The 19329-nt window shown below is 39.8% G+C and overlaps 1 protein-coding gene across 7 annotated transcripts in view; it reads left to right on the top strand.

The window, feature by feature from the left end:
* The window catches only part of TENM2 (teneurin transmembrane protein 2), a 554942-nt gene that overhangs the window by 525514 nt on the left and 10099 nt on the right, over positions 1 to 19329 (top strand). For 5 of the 7 annotated variants that reach the window (XM_075715629.1, XM_075715627.1, XM_075715623.1 and 2 more), the window contains 6 exons: positions 717 to 737; positions 4786 to 5018; positions 6549 to 6703; positions 7199 to 8073; positions 14810 to 14985; positions 16613 to 16848. In XM_075715629.1, coding sequence (XP_075571744.1) covers positions 717 to 737; positions 4786 to 5018; positions 6549 to 6703; positions 7199 to 8073; positions 14810 to 14985; positions 16613 to 16848 — 1696 coding nt within the window. The remainder of the gene's footprint in view (positions 1 to 716; positions 738 to 4785; positions 5019 to 6548; positions 6704 to 7198; positions 8074 to 14809; positions 14986 to 16612; positions 16849 to 19329) is intronic. The other 2 variants (XM_075715630.1, XM_075715628.1) reach the window with 1 other exon arrangement.

The raw sequence follows: 19329 nt of genomic DNA on the forward strand, positions 1-19329 counted from the left end.
AATGGAAATTACATAAACACAGTGAAACACTGTGGTGTGGAGAATGTATTAATTTACTTCTGGGAAGCAGAGAACACTTTTCCTTTGACTTTGTGTCTAGACAGTAAACCAGGGATCAATTAATGCTATATATCTCCTATTATACAGTATCTTTCTGCTCACTTAGAAGGCTTTTTTTACCCTAAGATTTGCCTTGATGGTCTTAAACAGATGCCAAGTAGCATCCAAACTTGCTTTAAGCAATTACTTTAGAGACTAGGGGGGAAAGAGGAAAATACACTGTGTAGCAGAAATTTGTTTAGAAATAGCCTGTTGGAAAACTATTTTGATTAAAGAGGTTGCCTCCAAATGGCAGACAATATCCTAAGCCCAATATCCTCTTCCCAGTTCTGTATTCAGAAAATGGACAGTTTCTCTCCCTCCTAGCTCACAAGCTACACGTATTTCCACGTGAAAACTCCTTCAGTGGTCCAGAAAGTTTCCTGTAAAATATATGGGGGGTGGGGGTCCGGGACAGGGGTGTCCTACTAGGGAACTAGCTTGCAACTCTGTCACTCCCAGTCACTCTTCATCTGTAAACCAAGCTAAGGCTAGTGCTGAAAAGAGGTATCTTCTCCTGTGTCCTTTTGTAAAATAAAACAAATACTATGTTTGCTTTACCATCTATTCTTCAGCTAACTGTTTGTTCTTTTTTCTTCTGTTCCCTTTCTATAAAGAAATAAAGAGTTTAAACATAGGTAAGACACGAGCTCTTTCCCATATAATTTGATATGGTTTGTTTGCTTCATTGTGTTTGCTTTTTGTGTTGTGCTTCTTGTGTAATGTTATGTTCTTCATGTACCATATATAGAAACATTTTATGTGCTAATTGTGTGTTATGAATATGATAAGCGTTAGCAATTATGAAATGCAGTCAAAAAGCAACCAAATAAGTTCTGACAGTAATTAGAAATTTCTAGTAGAATGCAAGTATAATGAACCCCAAGCTCACTTCTATATAAACACTTCTCCCTGCTGTCTATAATTGGTCTAAATGGTTGAGGTAAACTACAACAGCAGTTTTACAAATGCCAAAAAGGTTCTCAAAAGCACTAATGACTGCAAATAGGTCAAAAACTCATTTTCCGGTCATTAATGATTTTCTGAACCCTCTGTCCTTTTTCATAATTTAGTTTCTATTTTCTTTCATCTAATACATTTAACAGTCAGTCAACCTGTGGGACTGGTTATCTGCAACCACCAGATGCAGTCACTGTAAGATTCGTGAAGGAGGCATAACCTTTCCAGATGTTAGGAGAAAAGATTTTTCACCATCTCACCTGAGCACTAGGCCTCCTGGATAGCAGCAGCATAGGAAACGCTTGTACCTTCTTCTATGCCACACCTGGGACAGGGAGGATGTTTACCCTGGAGAATATCAAGGGCAAGAATAAGAAGAGCTGTTGTAAACTATTCCATAGCATCCTGTGCATCACCCTTTTAAAATCATACTTTTCATTTCTGTAATACAAGTTAGATGCAAAAGATGTCTGGACTAAACAGTGTAATTTCCCCTTTACAATACATTTTGGTATAGCAAGTGTAACTCCACTAAATTTTCTTATCTGGATGAAGTCATTCACAATTTGCTCATGATTATTGGTGATGCTGGAGGCTCCTCATTTGCACCTATAAGCTCAGTTAATTTTTCAGGTGCTTAGAGATTTGCTCTGGGCAGCTTCTCTTTCTGGTTAAATTTACAGAAAAGCTATTGTTGCACTGTTGTGAATTTGATGCATGTATGAGAAGAATAGGGAGGACAAGCTGATCCTGCCTGTGCTTGCTGTCAGGCACCAGGCTCCCTCACAGACCAGAGTAAGGCTGCACGTGGTGGTAACCGCTGCACCCACCGGGGAGGGCTAGAGGAGGAGACGTTATTGGCAGAGGCCTCTGAGCAATACCGAATGTTATGGAAAATCTTTTAAAGCGAGGTACGTTCCTTGGCTTCCTGTAACTCGAATAAAAGATTACAACGGCATGGAGAAAAGGGAGGCAGAGGTCTTTAATTTCTCGGATGCCAGTTTGAGAAATATTTACTACTCATTTATAACATACATCCCTGTTTGAGGTAATAATCTCGTCATTTCTTTGGGGACACAGTGAGTGCATGTCGCTTTCCACCAGTCATTTTCTGCCAAAGTCCCTCAAGTATTTTATGTGGAGAGTCTTCCACTACCTGTTGCCTTACCGAGCTCAGGAAGGAGCAAAGGGGTATACAGCAGGTCTGCAGCTCCAGTGAGTTGCTGCCTGATCTGGAACAAAAGCTCACGACTGGCTCCTTGGTAAAACTGCCCCAAGGGAGCTTCCAGAAGAGAAAGGCAGGGTGAGCTCCATGGACACACCAATGACTGCAGGAGAGGAGAGGGAAATAAGCCCATGTTCTGCCATTGCTCTTTACCCCGACTCATACCTTATCCCATCCTGCTAACAGTGGGACATACCCAAGGCTAGCTGTGGGCTGAAGGGAAGCAGGGCTGTGCTCACTCAGGAAGACAGGCACAGGCTGGCAAAGCCACGTTCGAAAAGAAGAGAGACCCTCCCAGTCTCGCCGAGCGGCTGCTGCTCCGTGTCGGGCAGCAGAGCAGCTCCCCCAGGCACTGCTGAGAGCAGCTCCCGTCGCTGAGACCAAGCAAGGCCCCTGCCTCCGGCAGCAAGCAGCTATGTCCGTGCCCAGCGCCACTTGGCACCTGCCTCAGGTCTCCCCGTTTGGCTGACACCGTGGGGGTGCCACGTGTTTTAGAAGGGCCAGGCAAAAGGCACGCTGGGCCGGAGCCCAGCAGGGAGGCGGCAGCAGCCAACCTGCAGCAGCGGCGAGCCTGCAGCGGCAGCACTCCGTTGTGGCTTGTCTGCTGCTGTTGCAAAGCCTTGGGCTAAGTTTGGGTGTGTTTGTGAAGTATGGCGTGACACCAGTGTCACAGCAAAGTTTGTTCTTCAGTGTTAAGGGAAAAGCACGGTGGAAGAAGGGAGCAGAATTTCAAAACAGTGACAAATGTGCAGGTGTTTGTATGGTTTGCTTCTCAGATACTCGAGAGACTGGAGAAATCTTGTAAATGGAAAGAAATAATTTTATATGTGGCAAAGAAGATGGAGCTTTGTTTTGGAGGGATAAGAAGGAACATCATAAGGGTTTAGTGAAGAGGTGCAGTCTGCTGCTGAAGATAAGGCGAGGAACTTGGGGAATAAAAGCATTGTGCTCTAATCTCAAGCATGTCACTAGTCTCCCTGCATAACTTTGTCTATACCACTTAACCTCTCTGTGCCTCAGTTTCCTCCTCTGTAAAATGGGTATAATACCCATCTTTTTAAAGTACTTTGAGATCCATGCATGAAATAAACCTGCCAAGTATTTTTTGTTTACTGTGTTTTTTCATCTCTAATTTCTACACTCCTAGACTTCAGCAGATGGTAGTACCTCTGCCTACTGAATTTTGATCAAACCAATCTCCTTCCTACTTTCTACAGTTTTAGAACAAACTGTTATTGACCTAAAATCATGACACCTCAAAGACTGGCATAGAGGAAGATAACTGTAGAAAGTGATATTTTTGGGCCTCCTCATTCCTCCAAATCTGGTCATGACCACATGAACGCAGTTGTCTTTGTGCTGCTGATAATCCATCTGCTGAAAGTGGTCTTACTATAGTTTCAGCGAGTCTGAGCAAGAAATGGCTTATGTCCATCATAACTTACCTCTGTGTATCCTCACTCTTGGAGATGGGCCCTTTTGCCACATGAAACTAGGAGTGTGGATATTTGGAGGCAAATATCTCTGGTTACTGGTAAGTAACCTTCATTTTTTTTCTTCCTGTCTTCATTTGTCTTCTATGCTTTGAAACCACCATTGACCTTATTTACGCTCACCCATAGGCTCCAAAGGCTGGAAAATTCACATCATGCTTAAAATCTAACTAAATTGAGTTAAACTGGCCAGGCAAGATTTTGAAAATGTTTCTGCACTGCAGTTCTGTGTGTGTGACTGTATATATATTGCAAAGATTGACATTTCTCAATTTGCAGATGATTTGCTAAAGTAGTTCCAAAATGTGACAAGCTGTCAAAAACATATATTTCAGAAGAGAAGTAGCTTTCCATATGAGCACCCATTCTAATTGCAAACTGAGGACCAGTTTTTCGATAACAGAAGGTTTGGAGTTAAAGTCAGACACTTGGGGTCTCTGATTTTAGTTATATAACCAACTTCATCTGCCGTAAATTAGATTCTTGATAAGAATGAATGAGAACAAATTTGCTTTAGAAATAAATTTGTTATGCCTCTGTGTATTACACAAGACCTCACAAATCTTGTGGCATAGTATAAGTAACTCAGAAGCTGATTCTTTGATCCTACTCCTATGACTTCTGCTTTCAAGGGAAGTTAAACAAGGTGGCGGGGAGGGGGCACAATAGGTAGAGATAAGCCAAAGAGGATTGACGTGGAGCAGATCTGAAGGGCTAAAGAGATCAAGAGGAAAGTCTGCTGTGCAGCTTTGGCTATTGTGCTCTGCTGCGCCAGGTTTGGCGTAGCAGGATGAATGAGATTTAAAACAACAATCCTTCTGAAACACTGACCAGGCCCTAATCGAGTGAGGTCCTCAGATGGTAGTCCTTCAGACCCCACCTCTGTATGAAGGTGTCAGACTTTCTTTCCAGATCTCTCTGTGCCTGATGAGTATCTAAGCTCTGAAAGCCTGTGAAGTTTCTAGACTGCTCAGCTGTTTCTGTTTTATGCTTTCTTTTTCTCTAAAGCAACAATCCTGCTCATAAATACTATCTGGCCGTGGACCCTGTTTCAGGCTCACTGTATGTATCAGACACCAATAGTCGACGGATATACAAAGTCAAGTCCCTCACTGGCACGAAAGACCTAGCTGGTAACTCTGAAGTGGTAGCAGGGACTGGAGAGCAATGCCTGCCCTTTGACGAAGCCAGATGTGGGGATGGAGGGAAGGCAGTGGATGCAACCCTAATGAGCCCTCGAGGTAAAGTAGGAAAAGAAGCTGGAGAAAATGACTGCATGAGGCTAAGCTAGATGTGGAAATAATTATCTGGCAATTAAATCACTCCTTGCTCGGTAATTTTTATTCTGGGTTTTAATTACAGTGGATTGGCAAGTGTTCGTGCTTTGTTTAGTTAAAGCAAACTTTATTACCCCAACACTGAACACTGCAAAAGGAGAACAGAACACAAATTAGCAGGGTACCATTCACTCCAAGGAGCAAGCATGTAAACTAGGAAACAAATTACTGTCTGAGATACAGTGTTTGGGGAGAAAAACTGCCTGCTATGGCTTTTTTCTGAGTTTTTATTCTATGTATCCCCTTTTTCTTCAGAGGCGGAGGAAAAATAAAAGGTTTTTTTGCCCTTTCCAGTTTCTAATTTTTAACAAAAAGTTCTCAAGATGATGTAGAGATTTGGGGATGTGTTTCTTTTTAAGATTTTTTTTTTTCCATTGTTTCATCTTAACTGTAAGGATGAATTAATCAGATGTATTGCCAGGTGTTTCAAATATCTCTGGGTTTTATTTCAATGGTTGAAAATACCTAGATGATCATAAAAGCGAATAAAAATGAAAGGTCCTGTTTCTTTGTAAAGGTAATAGTTTCAGTTAATACATACAGAGTATATTAACAGGACAGAGCTGCTTGCATGTTTTAAGCCTCTACATAGAAGTTAAGAAGATAAAGCTGTATCTTCTCTCACTGCCCAATAGGATGAACACTGCAACCATCTGAAGACAAAATTTTTAGATCAGTATTTTATTTTCAGCCCAAGAACAGACAAGGCAGTGTGCCAAATCAAAGCAGGAAAGGCAAGTGAGAAAAAGCCTGCCCTCCTTCACAACAGTCAGCAGCATCCTTCTGTTCCTCCAAGGGAGCACCCTTCCATTCTGTGCCTTTCCTCTCCAAGGACTCCCAGTGTGACAGGCATTGAACCTTTCCTTTTTTTCTAGGCTGGAAACCCCTGTGTCTTCATCTGGAAACACCAGATGTTCTTCCATGTTCCTTACTGCAACAGGTCAAAGAATTTAAAAAAATCCTCAAATAATATAATGTTCTCTTAATTTTTCAGAATTTTTAAAGCAATTTTGAAAGATTTCTAAAAATTCTTCATCCTTATTAGATCCTTCAGATGAAGAAAGCAACACCTGAAACTTCTGAGATTAAAACTTAGGAGATAATTCTTTTTTTTAATTGGGTTTATGTAATATATCATATAGAGTTTGAATTTTGAAATAAGCTGATGCATTCTGCTGGCTCTTTGGCATGTTTTGGGGATTTCTGTGGTTTTCTTTTCTTTAAAGCCCCAAATGATAAACCTGCCTGATGACATTTATTCAGCAGAACTACAGGTACTTGGAGGGTTCCAGGACCTGTGCTCAGGTTGGAAGGGAGGAAAGAACAGGGGAAGGGAACAAACATCACCATCTTGTAAACTTGTTAATAAGATGAATCCTGCCTTGAAGCTAGGAGCCTCACTGCTTCATTGATGCCTGGTTTTTATATTTGCAGGAATTGCAGTGGATAAGTATGGACTCATGTATTTTGTTGATGCCACTATGATTAGAAAAGTCGATCAGAACGGAATTATATCAACCCTGCTGGGCTCCAATGACCTAACTGCTGTTCGACCTCTCAGCTGTGATTCCAGCATGGATGTCACCCAGGTAGACTCTTACTGCATTTATTTTCTTCTCTGCCTTAGAAGAGATGGGCATCTATTTCGGATGACTTGCCTGGCCACTTAAGAAATACATTATGCAGCACAGGACGATAGCATATTTGATTCATTACTGAAATGAGTGAACCATCCTTTTACTGTGGCTAACACAGGTTATTTATGCAACTATAGAGAAATAAGGTTGAGATAATGGGAGTTATTGTCTTAATTGCCTGTTTTTCTGTAATTATTGTAGAGCTGCCGCAATATAGCATTCATTCTTTGCACAGCAACACAATTAGCCAAAGTTACCACTGCACGTAGCTTTAATATTTCCGAAAACCAAAATCATTGTTTGAAATAGTTGCCATTCATGAATTGGTTCCATGATTTACGCTGATAAACCCCTCACTAATTTGCTGTTGTTACACATGGAATTTTAAACACTAGAAGTGTACTTTTCAGTTATGAGTTTTACAGTAATAATTTGTGCAACTCATAGGTACGGCTGGAGTGGCCTACTGATCTCGCTGTCAATCCCATGGACAACTCACTTTATGTCCTAGAGAACAATGTTATTTTACGGATCACAGAAAATCATCAAGTTAGCATTATTGCTGGACGCCCCATGCACTGCCAGGTTCCTGGTATAGACTACTCTCTTAGCAAACTGGCTATTCATTCTGCACTTGAATCAGCCAGTGCCATTGCCATCTCACACACAGGAGTTCTTTACATCAGTGAGACAGATGAAAAAAAAATTAATCGGCTACGCCAGGTAACTACCAATGGAGAAATATGCCTTCTTGCAGGGGCAGCTTCAGACTGTGATTGCAAAAATGATGTCAACTGTAATTGCTATTCTGGGGATGATGGGTATGCCACTGATGCCATCTTAAATTCACCATCTTCCTTAGCTGTGGCCCCAGATGGTACCATCTACATAGCTGATCTTGGAAATATCCGCATTAGGGCTGTCAGTAAAAACAGGCCCATTCTTAATTCTTTTAACCAATATGAAGCTGCATCTCCAGGAGAACAGGAGCTGTATGTCTTCAATGCTGATGGGATTCACCAGTACACTCTCAGCCTTGTTACCGGGGAGTACTTGTACAATTTCACCTATAGCAGCGATAACGATGTCACGGAGGTGATGGACAACAATGGCAACTCCTTGAAGGTCCGTCGGGATGCCAGTGGGATGCCCCGCCATTTACTGATGCCGGATAATCAGATTGTCACGCTGGCTGTTGGCACTAATGGTGGACTCAAGCTAGTTTCAACACAGACCCTGGAGCTCGGATTAATGACATATAACGGAAACAGTGGTCTCTTAGCAACGAAGAGTGATGAAACAGGATGGACAACATTTTATGAGTAAGAATGTTTTTGGATATATTAAGCGTACATTTATTTTTCAAATGGTAGTGCCTAGGCCCTAAACTGACCCTACTGAAATTTGTTGTAGACTTTTCACTGGTACTGAATAAGGCCGTTACATCTCAGTCTAGTATGATACTGGAAATGATTAAGTGGCTTCTTGATTTCATCAGTTTTGCCAGGTCCTTTGGGTGCGTACTGAACCACCTAAATTCCTGCCCGCAGTTTGAGGCCAGTGGGGAAGCTTACCCACCTCCGGCACGAAGGACTGTGTGCTGTGTACCACATTCAGAAACCCGTGTTTGATTTACCAATTGGGCACCTGCTCTTAATCGTCAGCAAGGCTGCAGATAACTCACATCCAGACCAGCCCCCAGCTATCTATGGCTCCTACTGAGCTGCCTCTCTCTGGGAACCCTAATGCTGTAGTTTCTTTTGGAACTCAAATTATATATCGTTCTGTTCAGACTCATATATTACTCATGGTTGTTAGAATGTTGATTAACTTCACTGATTGTTCATTCTTGAGACAAGTGAGGAAATTAGATCCCCAGCTATCTGTCAGACCCCTGGTGTAACTTCTATAATTTGTAGATAACCCAGAAGCACACTGGTGTTCTTGAGCATATAGATTAAAAAGACAGAACTTTGTCTTTAAATGAAATTCATCAGAGGTGAAGTTCAAAGGTATATTAAAAATCTAGAAAAACAAGTCATATTTTTATTAATAGTAATCCTAGTAGTCTTATTGCCATTTATTGATCAAAACAATTTAAAAAATAGAAGCTAAATGATGTATTGAAAATAGATATAACTTTTAAGTATGGCAAGTCTGATGCCCTGTATTTTGTTTGAAGTAGTTAATGAATGATTACTAAATACCATTTCTCAAATCAGCGGGTAGAAATTATGAATAGGGCTTTATATTTAATTTTGAATTGTAGGCTTATTTATAAGGTTACAGACTAGCAATGACGCACACCTATTTTAGTTTACTAATGCATTCATCTAGGCCACCGCTTGCTTTCTTTTTAGAGAAAACATAAGTAATGCAGGAATAAAAAAAACCTGTGTTCAATCTGCTCAAAATGTATCTAATCAGGAGTGCACATGAGTATTTTGTCCACAGTATGTTTCGTTTTCGTAAAAAGGAAAGCAGTGCCCTCTCGTGGTCCCCTTCTGGTGCGGTCCTGGAAATTGAACCACTGAGATTTTTCATGTAGACTGGGGGTAGAGATGTGGAGTTTTTTTCTCCTAAAAATTTTGCAAAGAGTATTTCTTTACCACACATTAGTTACAAAAATAATCCAGTTATGTGAACGCATGAAGGTATTACCTGCTGACTACAAGATCAAGATCACTGTACTAGACAGTGGTAAAAGCTCACATTATTGCTGATGAGATGTGGATGCCCTTCCCTTCCAAAAATGGGTTTTGTTGTTGTTTTTTCCTCAATAGCTAGCTCAAGATTCAGATCAGAAGTCATATAAACTAGTTATTTCTCAAAACACCAGCGATTAATTGTAGAAAATTAAATAGCAAAGTAATTTAAAACTCTACATGAAAATCAATAAAACATTAAAAAAGGTCATCAGAAAGTTACAAGTTACAAATCTGGTATAACTGGTGGCTGAGAATCACATGAAGTACTAAGTTAGCATGATTTATTAGAAAAATTGTACTACGATTCCTAAGTAAATATGGAAGGTAGGTGCTTTGATGTCTTATTGAGATGCATCTGAAAATATAATTTAATGTGCATGTAGTGCTGGCATGTTGACTAGATTTTTTTCCAAGATCAAGTAAGAAAAGATGCGCAACCTTTGCCTCAGGTCGGTGGAAGTTAAGTACCATATTTAGGTCTAAGTAGTACAGCCTGAGGTACTGTCTTAGACGATTAATAACTTTGATGAGGCAGCAGAAATAACTTACTTTCTCCCAGATTTGTACATACCTTCTTATAAGCATAGAGCCCGTAGATGAGAGAACAGTATAGACATGTTTTGCATTAAAAATGCATATACTTTATAGTGCACGTATAAAATACACTATACATGGTGACTGTTATCTAGGTTGGGAAAAAAGCCATAAAATGCCATTCACAAAGACATTAAAAGAAGATATGCATCTCTATATGTGCATGGAAAACCCTATGCGAGGACTAGAAGTTAGCTATATGCACTGCAGATACTCATTACAAAATACCAGAAAAAAAGAGGCATCTCCTTTAGGCTGATCCTAAGCAGCTGACTTACAGTAACTCCTTAATATGCTTTGTCATCTCAGGTACCTCCACAGTTGAGGGGTTTATTAATAAGATTATGAGAATTATTTAAATCAAATTTACAAACCTAAATGATCACAGTCCACAGTCACTCAATACGGGTTTCTGGTTTCTATCTGTTCTTCGAAGCAGCTCCAAGGGGGAAATTCTGTATTCATCATTATGCAATTTATTTTGGTAGCTATACATTAGTATCAATTGAAGATGAAAGAAATACTTAGCCAATGAGAGATTTTAAGGACAACAAAATAATTTTCTGTTCCGTTACATTCATGCATTCATACAGAGATAATCAATACCCCAAATTGTTAATATGCCAGGAGAACTGGAAAAGAACAAATGTCTTTTAGGTAGTAAAATACTACATGAACTAAAATTCTTATGAAAAATTTATTTCAGTGCATTTATATCAACCAGACATTGAAGTGCCATGCTGTCTTATTGGGTATATTCCTTTCTTTTATCTGAAACTGTACCCTGAAAATGCTCACAGAATTAAATTTGTGCAGTATATCTAGGTATGCATGTGTATATGCAGAGAAATGCATACACAAACTATTTTTTGTGTGTGTGTGTGTGTATACACACTCCATACATATATTTCCTATATAGTGCATGTGTATATGCACGCAGTTCATTTGCAGTAGGAACAGACAAGGCTCTTAAAGAATATAACAGCTACCAGCAGGCTCACATGGGGTAATTTAAGCTTGGTTTTGGGCATGAAGCACAGATCTTTGAAGTGGTCCTCAGTGGTATTCCACTTGGTCTTGGGAGCATCCTACGAGAATGCTGCAGTTTTCTTCTTGAATCAGCTTGGTTTTTATAAGGGAGAGAAAATAGGGATATATGTAAACGTATGTGGATCTGCACCTTGCCCTGCTCTACGTAAAGTCAAAAGCTGCTGTTACTCCTTTGTGCAGTACCGTATATGGCACTGTCCTAGCCACTCCCACCTACAAGCTATCAAGCAGTACACGTCTCGAACCTCAAAGACCAGAGTGCTACCAATAAAAATTGCGTAAGATACAGAGATGCCATAATACTGGACATGGGAGAACAGCCTTCAGTGCATTATCACAAGCCCGCTGAAGGGACGCGCAGGTCAGATATTTGTAGCTAGCTGAGAAAGTGCCAAACAAGTGCTCAGCTGCATCTCACAGTTGAGCTACAGCTGTGTTTGGTGGCCCAGCACATGCGAGCTGGCTGTGGCTGGCTCAGAGCCGCCGGGCTGGCAGGCACCATCTCCAGGTTCCAGGCAGAATCGGCCAACAGCTTTCGCGGCTGCCTGGGGTGCCGGTGGCTGGTGTACCCAGAGCTATCTTGGGAACTATGGTCTTGAAACCTTGGAGACTTGGTCGCAATTAGCAATACGTTAGGGAGTTAGTAGTGGGCGCAGGGAGATGCTGGGTTTTTAAGATACTGGGATTACGAAAGGATCTCTCCCCCTTGTAATTTTATTAGTAGAAAAAGATGGGACGAAGCCTTACTCTAACTGAAGTCAGTAACAAAAGCTCAGGAATTTCAGTGTATCCAGAACCCACCTCATTTGCAGATATAAAGATTGCCTTCATCTAGCCTGATGCTGTGTCATAGACTGTGATATGTAGTGGCTGCTTCTGAAGAAGATACCAAGAAGTCCCAGGTCGATTAGTATATTTTCCATTGCAAAATTTTCTTTTTTTACTTCATTAGACTGGGGTTCATGTCATGAAGAAGAAAGGTATATAACGATTTAATTCCTATATAGCTTTATTCTTACTATTCAGATAAACGTCTGGGTGTTGTATTCTACTAAGCACTTGCTCTCACATAATACATAAATTAAAAAAAAAATCAATAATATATCACTTCTAAATTTTGTAGTTTCTGTTTTATTAATTTTAATTTTTTTACCTTTAAGGTATTTTTTTAAATAGGATTTTATTCATGCAATGGATAAAGTAGAAATGCCTTCCTTATACATTGGTATTGCAGTGTGTATATATCATTTAAGTAGTGAATTTTTTATATGTCTAGCTCGTAAACTAAATGGTCTGCAGATCTTCATAGAGAGTACTTTTGTATGTATTACTTTAAGCATGTCCACCACTTGCTTATAAACCCTTTTAATCTCTGCTGTTGCTGATTTCAAAAATTGTGACCAGCACTGGGAAATATGCCCCATGGCAGGGGGTAAACCACTGATTTCTAGAAATAGCATTAGAATATTTTCATTTTTCTGTTTCAGTTTCTGTACATCCTTATCCATATTTACTTTTAGACTGCCCTTGCACTTTGAACAGGGATTTTCAGTGAGTAGCCCACAGCAATCCCCAGGAATTTTTCCTGGGTTAATTAAAAACCCAGAAATGTGAATGAAGAGTTTAAATTAATGTCTCATTTGCATTGCCTAAAATATATTTGCTGAAGGGGAATTTTGCCAACCATTTTTCTGGATGTTCACCAAGCTGTGCATAGTCATGCTGAAGGCACTCATAGACTTTTCTAGCTTGTTTTATTAAATAACATTGTCCCTTCTGTAATATTTGACACCTAAGTATTCTCTTCATCACTCTGCTAATCACTAAACATACAAAAGTAGTCCACATACAGACTCCTAGGGTGTGTCTCATTATTAACTTTTGAGATTTTTGCAACTGTCCATTTTTTGTACTTTTGTTTTTTTCTTGCTGGATGGATGCTTCACTGGATCAAGTTCTTCCCTAATCTATATTTTATGAGGGCTTTTCAATATTTTTCTGTGAAGACCTTTATATAGACTTATCCAACCCCCCTTTCATAGATTATCTCAACATATTATCTTTTATCTAGTATCTTGTTGATATAGTAAAAAAAAAAAAAAAAATATATATATATGGGTAGAAACTTGTGACTTTTATTAAGAAAAATCATGCTGCTTAATCTTTATTTGATCCTGAACTGCTGAAATGAACCCAATATATTATTGGTCCCTTTTAGGTCGCATGATGCTTTCTTTTATTGGTTTACTTCTTTGCCTAACACCTCCATTGGTTCTGGTAAGGATTGTTGCTCCACAGGTCACTTTTTTCCTTCCTCCCCAATATTCAGTTGAATGGGTGCAACCATTTGCAATGGATTTGAAAGGCATATTTTATATTTGTATTAACTGAGGAGCCAATTTGTGTATTCATTTTGGAGATTTGCTATACAGTTCAGGTGGCCTACTTTGAGGTTTCTGAATGATTTAATTGTAAAAAGTCATGTTGAAAGCACTGATTTTTTTTCATCTTTACAGCTAACCACGACATACAAAGAACTCGGCTAGCTCCATGATACTAAATGTGCTCCTCTTCTCTTCTGTTACTCTCAGGCAGTGCAATGGATTTACCAGTTCTCTTCCAGGCTTCCCGCTCCCTGGATTTCTACGTTCGAAGGATGACCAGTTGGTTTCAATCTCTACCTAAACTTTTGCCTTTATCTACACAGGACATTTTTTCTTGCCTTTCTGCTGTTTAGAAGTATGTGCGCTTTGGTAGCGGCTGGGTGAGAGACACTTGCACAAGTAGAGATTTGCAGCAAGCAGAGTGTCAGACTGGAATACTGATTTTGTTTCAGGTCCCCATTTCTTGCCCTTAAGATCCAAGGGATTGCTTCTTTAGCATACGTATGCACACAAATACAGCATACTAAAGGAAAGGGAGAAGCAGTATGATTTGATTTCAGGCAGTATTCCTTCTTTCCCCCTCCTCATGCTTTACACCTCTAAATAAATTTAATTCAGTAAACTCATGGAGAGCCCTTTTTCTTTTATTTTTTTATCTTTATGCCTCTGGAGCACTTAATTCATCTTCTAAGGTATATTCTGAGTGCTGACTGCTGCCCTTTGTGCAACTCCAACCTATTCTGTGCTTTAACTTCTCATCATTCATCTCTATGAGCCAAAATACTGACCCCAAAATGCAGTTCAATACCACAGATAAGATCTAAATGAAATTATTATGTTCTCAAGCTGATGACTTCTCTTGTGGCAAGTTTATTCCTTGATATGTCACTTAAGACCATACTTGGTGGTTTCCACTAAGTATTCAATTGCAAATGTGCAGTGTATGTAATTATGTATTGTAGTATCCATTGTAAGTCCGCTTCCTTAGAGTGAAATACAACTATTAAAATACAGATGAATTTACTAATTGTTTGAGCCAACTATCATTCTGTATATCTGTAATAATTTAATTAATTAATTTAATACTTTTAAAGATGCTAGCCTGGATTTACACTCACGTAGTTGAGATCAGTATCTCTAAAAATTATTATTTCATCATTGTAGACTCTTTCAAGAACAGAGAAATAGGTATGGCCAGGATGTTCTTGAAAATCTGTTTCATTCTGGGATTTTTGCACAAATGTGGTGAATTATTAATACATTGGGTATTGAAATTACCATATATCCTCATGCTTTTTTGCTCTCACTAACTTTTCTATTAGCTATGATCATGAAGGGCGTCTGACCAATGTAACACGTCCCACTGGAGTGGTAACTAGCCTTCATCGAGAAATGGAAAAGTCTATTACCATCGACATTGAGAATTCTAATCGGGATGATGATGTCACGGTCATCACAAATCTCTCCTCTGTGGAGGCTTCCTATACAGTTGTTCAAGGTACCAAAGCACACTTCTCAGCACATCTCCTAACCACACACACAACTTCAGAAAGCAATTTGCAAAAGATTCGTGTCATTAGTATGCTCATGAGCAGGGGAAAAATGTATAATGTTTGCAAGAAAAACTTCCATAAACCTCATTCCTAAAATGACAGGTCTTCAGGACAGGTAAGAGACATTTCACAATCATGCTTCATGTCAAATGTATACATATTTTATGGTCATTATTATTAAATTATCATTTAAGGTCATTATCTGCTGGTGTAAGTTAGTCCTGCCGTTACCTCTTGGGTCAGGTTCACTTTACCCACTCGCATATTTCTCCGTACTTCACTGCAAAATTGGTTCTGACTTCAGTGCCACAGACATGCAGTCTGACTGCTGAATGTTGGCTGCCTGGGTAGAGATCCTTGTGGCGAGAGAGGCTCAGGTAGTCTCCTACTATTAGAAAAGAAATCTTCCAAATTTATATACTACCATTAAATAAAATGTAGAACAATCAGGGCAGTGGATGATCTTGTGCCACAGTTAGCACTTCGGAGGACAGTGTTACAGCCCAAGTATGGCAGGAGAGATCAGCAACAAAGTGGTTAAGTGTTTGCATAAAGCTTTCCAGCACCGCCCCGGCATCGTATCTGATGAAGTGAGAACAGTCAGTGATCAAAGATAGACTGACAGGAATTTGGTGAGTGATGGGGTTTTTTTAATTAAGATATAATGTCGCTGGAATAAGAATATCATCATCGAACAATAGTCTCCTCCTGACATAAATGTCAACATTTATAGACTATTATACCATGACATGTCTGGTTACAAAGACTTTATTTCTCTTATACCAGATGATTAATTATGTAGATGCTGTCCTTCTGTCAGACAAATATTGATGCTTTGGTGACAGTTGCACACAATAGCACTCCATCCTGGCTGAGAATGGACTTGGCTGTGTCAAACAGCTGGAGAACTGCACAGCCATAAAAGTATGGGATTATTTTTATAACTCTTATCCGGCAGCCAAAAGGCTGGGTGTGCACATCAGGCTAGTGCACTTCTGGTGGGGTGGCAGGAAGGCAGGCAAGTAAAGAACTGTGGCTACGAGCTTGCATTGCTGGAGCCTCACACCTTGAGGGTTTAAAGCCAAACTGTAATTCTGTACAAAGCCTCTGCTTGGAGACAGTTTTTAAACAGAGGGAAAGAAAAAGAAGATGTGCTTACTTCTTCCCACTCATAAAGAGTCCAGCAGTCTTTCTTTCTTTTTTCCTATTTGTCCTGGAGTTTAATGGTTTGTTGTTTATCCAGCAGTTCAGTTTTCAGGAGTCTTTTGTTCATATTAGAAATAAATTACGTGGTTGAACACATATCACTGTACATTTTGATTCACAGTTAAGGCTAAAGGGAAAACATAATGAAATAAACACAGTATCTCTCTGCAGGCTTACTGTTACACTACTGTTCTTTACATGAATCAGTAACATCTGTAATTTCCACCATAGTACCACGTAAATGGTAATTGCAGGCTGACTTCATTTAACATCAACAGGAGTGCAATAAAAAACCAATCAAATTAAGCTATATGTTTTCTTTATGACTGGAGTAGCTAAATTATTTTCTTTTCATTATTGCTGTAGATCAAGTGAGGAACAGCTACCAGCTCTGTAATAATGGTACCTTGAGAGTGATGTATGCCAATGGCATGAGCATTAGCTTTCACAGCGAACCTCATGTCCTGGCTGGGACTGTGACTCCCACCATAGGACGATGTAACATTTCTCTACCAATGGAAAATGGTTTAAACTCAATTGAATGGCGTCTGAGGAAGGAACAGATTAAAGGCAAAGTGACTGTGTTTGGAAGAAAGCTCAGGGTAAGTAGAATCTGTCATTACAATAATGACCTTTTCTTCTGTGGGCAGAAAATTAATTTTCTGTTTTGAAGGACATGTCTTTCCTATTTTCACTTGTTAAAAATGTACAGCTCCGGGACTGTCTTGGGTATGACAATCTTTTCTTTATTTGAGAGGTCAGTTAACTGCATGGGATCATCTGCTGCAATCAGCTGTAGAAGTTTCATTACTAAAAGTATTCCAAAAGAGGTTGGTAAAAATACCCAGAATATTGCTGCAAGTCACCCTGCTTCTGAAGGGGGTGGGACAGGGGGGGTGGAATCACACTACTCATCATTTGTAAAAATGCTATGGCACACTTACCACAGTTAGTCCTGGGGAGCAAACACAATTACAGCTTGAGCGGTTGCGTTCTGCTTCTGTAAAATCCCCCTACAGATTCATTGAGACAGGCATATTGTGTTTATTCCCTTTCCCAAATGGCACGATTGGAAAATAATTGCCATAATTACAAAGCCATAAGCATAGGATAAGAAAGTAACTCAGGTCATGTAATCCATCCCCTGCCAAATTAAAGATCTGCTGCAGACAGATTAATCCCGCTCTGTGCTTAGCTGGCCTGTTTTTCACCCCTTAAGTATCTAAACTTTCACTGACTGCTTCAGTATATACAGTTTTGGAAGGGTTTTGAGATACTGGGGAGAAAACAAGTGTAGCGCTGATCAAGTCCTAGTTCTTCCACTAATTCTTTCAACATCACTGGACATGAGATACAGTTCTGTGTGTTCAAGATGATATATTAAATGCAATATAGGTAAACAATTACGTAGTAATTTACAAAAAAAGAATAAGACTCGGATGTTAAATTTTGGTATTTTCCTATTACTTAACATCTAATTCACAGTGTTGAATTAACAAGTCTTTCCTTATTCTCACAATTGCTCAGAATGCACCTATTGGGGAGAGGGGGAAGGTTAGACAAAAAATGGAATGAGATTAGCAGCTAATCCTTAATGACTAAATTTCATGGCTGTGTAATTGATTTTTGAAGTGTTGACCTGCAGAAGTTGATTATAAGTAGAAAATAGATTGGCTCTGCATTTTGACTAGGTGTTCAAAATAAAAATAAATAGGACCCTGAAATGAAATTGCTGTAATCCTAACTCTCAATACTAAAAATTTAATAGAGGTACTTGTGGTAATTAGCTGAAGTTAAACACGTCTTAGAGCTAAAACCTTGCCTGAGATGGGTTTTCTTGCATCATGTTTATGCAAATCAAAACACTGCTTTATCTAGCAACACCTCAACATTTAATTGTCTGGTGTTAGTTCCTGTAACAATAATCACATATCCATTTAGCTCTTTTAAATGAAAATCACTATGAGATTATAACAGGTTGAGTGGACTGAAAATGAAATTTGAAAACAAGGGAGAAAACATAGAATTTATTTGCATCTCATTTATCCTAATTCATCTTTATAAATTGTTTAGTGAATGAAATAGAGCAAGTGTGTTGGAACATTGGGGGGAGCAGGTGGCAGGCAGGGTAGGCTACAGCAGCTGGGACAGCTGTGGCACGTAGCAGTGCAGACTGGGGGGGCAGTGCTGCAGAACTAACGCAGCACCAGGACGACCGGTGAGAGGGCATGTGGAGCCATCTCCTGAATCCCCAATTCAGAATCAAGTATTACTGAAAAGGATTGTTATTATATGGGACTCACCTCTTACGAGTATTACTGGAGCCCATAGCCCTTTTCTTCAATACTTAAAGGGGGTTATAAGAAAGATGGGGACAGACTTTTTAGTAGGGCCTGTTGCGATAGGACAAGGGGTACTTGTTTTAAACTAGAAGAGGGTATATTCAGACTAGATATAAGGAAGAAATGTTTTTACAATGAGGGTGGTGAAGCACTGGAACAGGATGCCCAGGAGGTAGTGGAGGCCCCATCCCTAGAAACATTCAAGGTCAGATTCGACAGGGCTCTGAGCAACCTGATCTGGTTGAAGATGTCCCTGCTCACTGCAGGGGGGTTGGACTAGGTGACCTCTAAAGGTCCCTTCCAACCCAAACTATTTGATGATTCTTCAGGTAGTGCTGCCACCTGTGCCCCCCAGCTCTGCTAATCCGTGCTACAGGCACATCACAGCTGTACGTGTCAGCCTCTGCAAACATGCCTGGGCAGACTTCATTAGCTGAGAAAGGAAGACCTGCACTTCACCTTTATGTTATCCCACTTCCTGTCTGCTACTATTTTATGCACCACACGTTCAGTGTCTTGCAGCAGTTTCAGATAAAGTCTTGATAAGATTCCCTTCTGAAGAGTTTTTGTTACAATGCAGCATCACGTAAGTGAGTTTTGTTGCAAGACCTTTACCCAAGGCACAAAGGGCTTGTCCCTGCTGCCACTTGGTCAGCAGCAGCCAAGGGAAAACCAGATGTGCATGTAAGTAGTGGAACAACAGAGAAAGAGCTTGTTAGGTAATCTTCAGTCATGATACTT

Source organism: Pelecanus crispus, chromosome 8 (genome assembly GCF_030463565.1).
Source record: "Pelecanus crispus isolate bPelCri1 chromosome 8, bPelCri1.pri, whole genome shotgun sequence".
Lineage (NCBI taxonomy): Eukaryota > Metazoa > Chordata > Aves > Pelecaniformes > Pelecanidae > Pelecanus > Pelecanus crispus.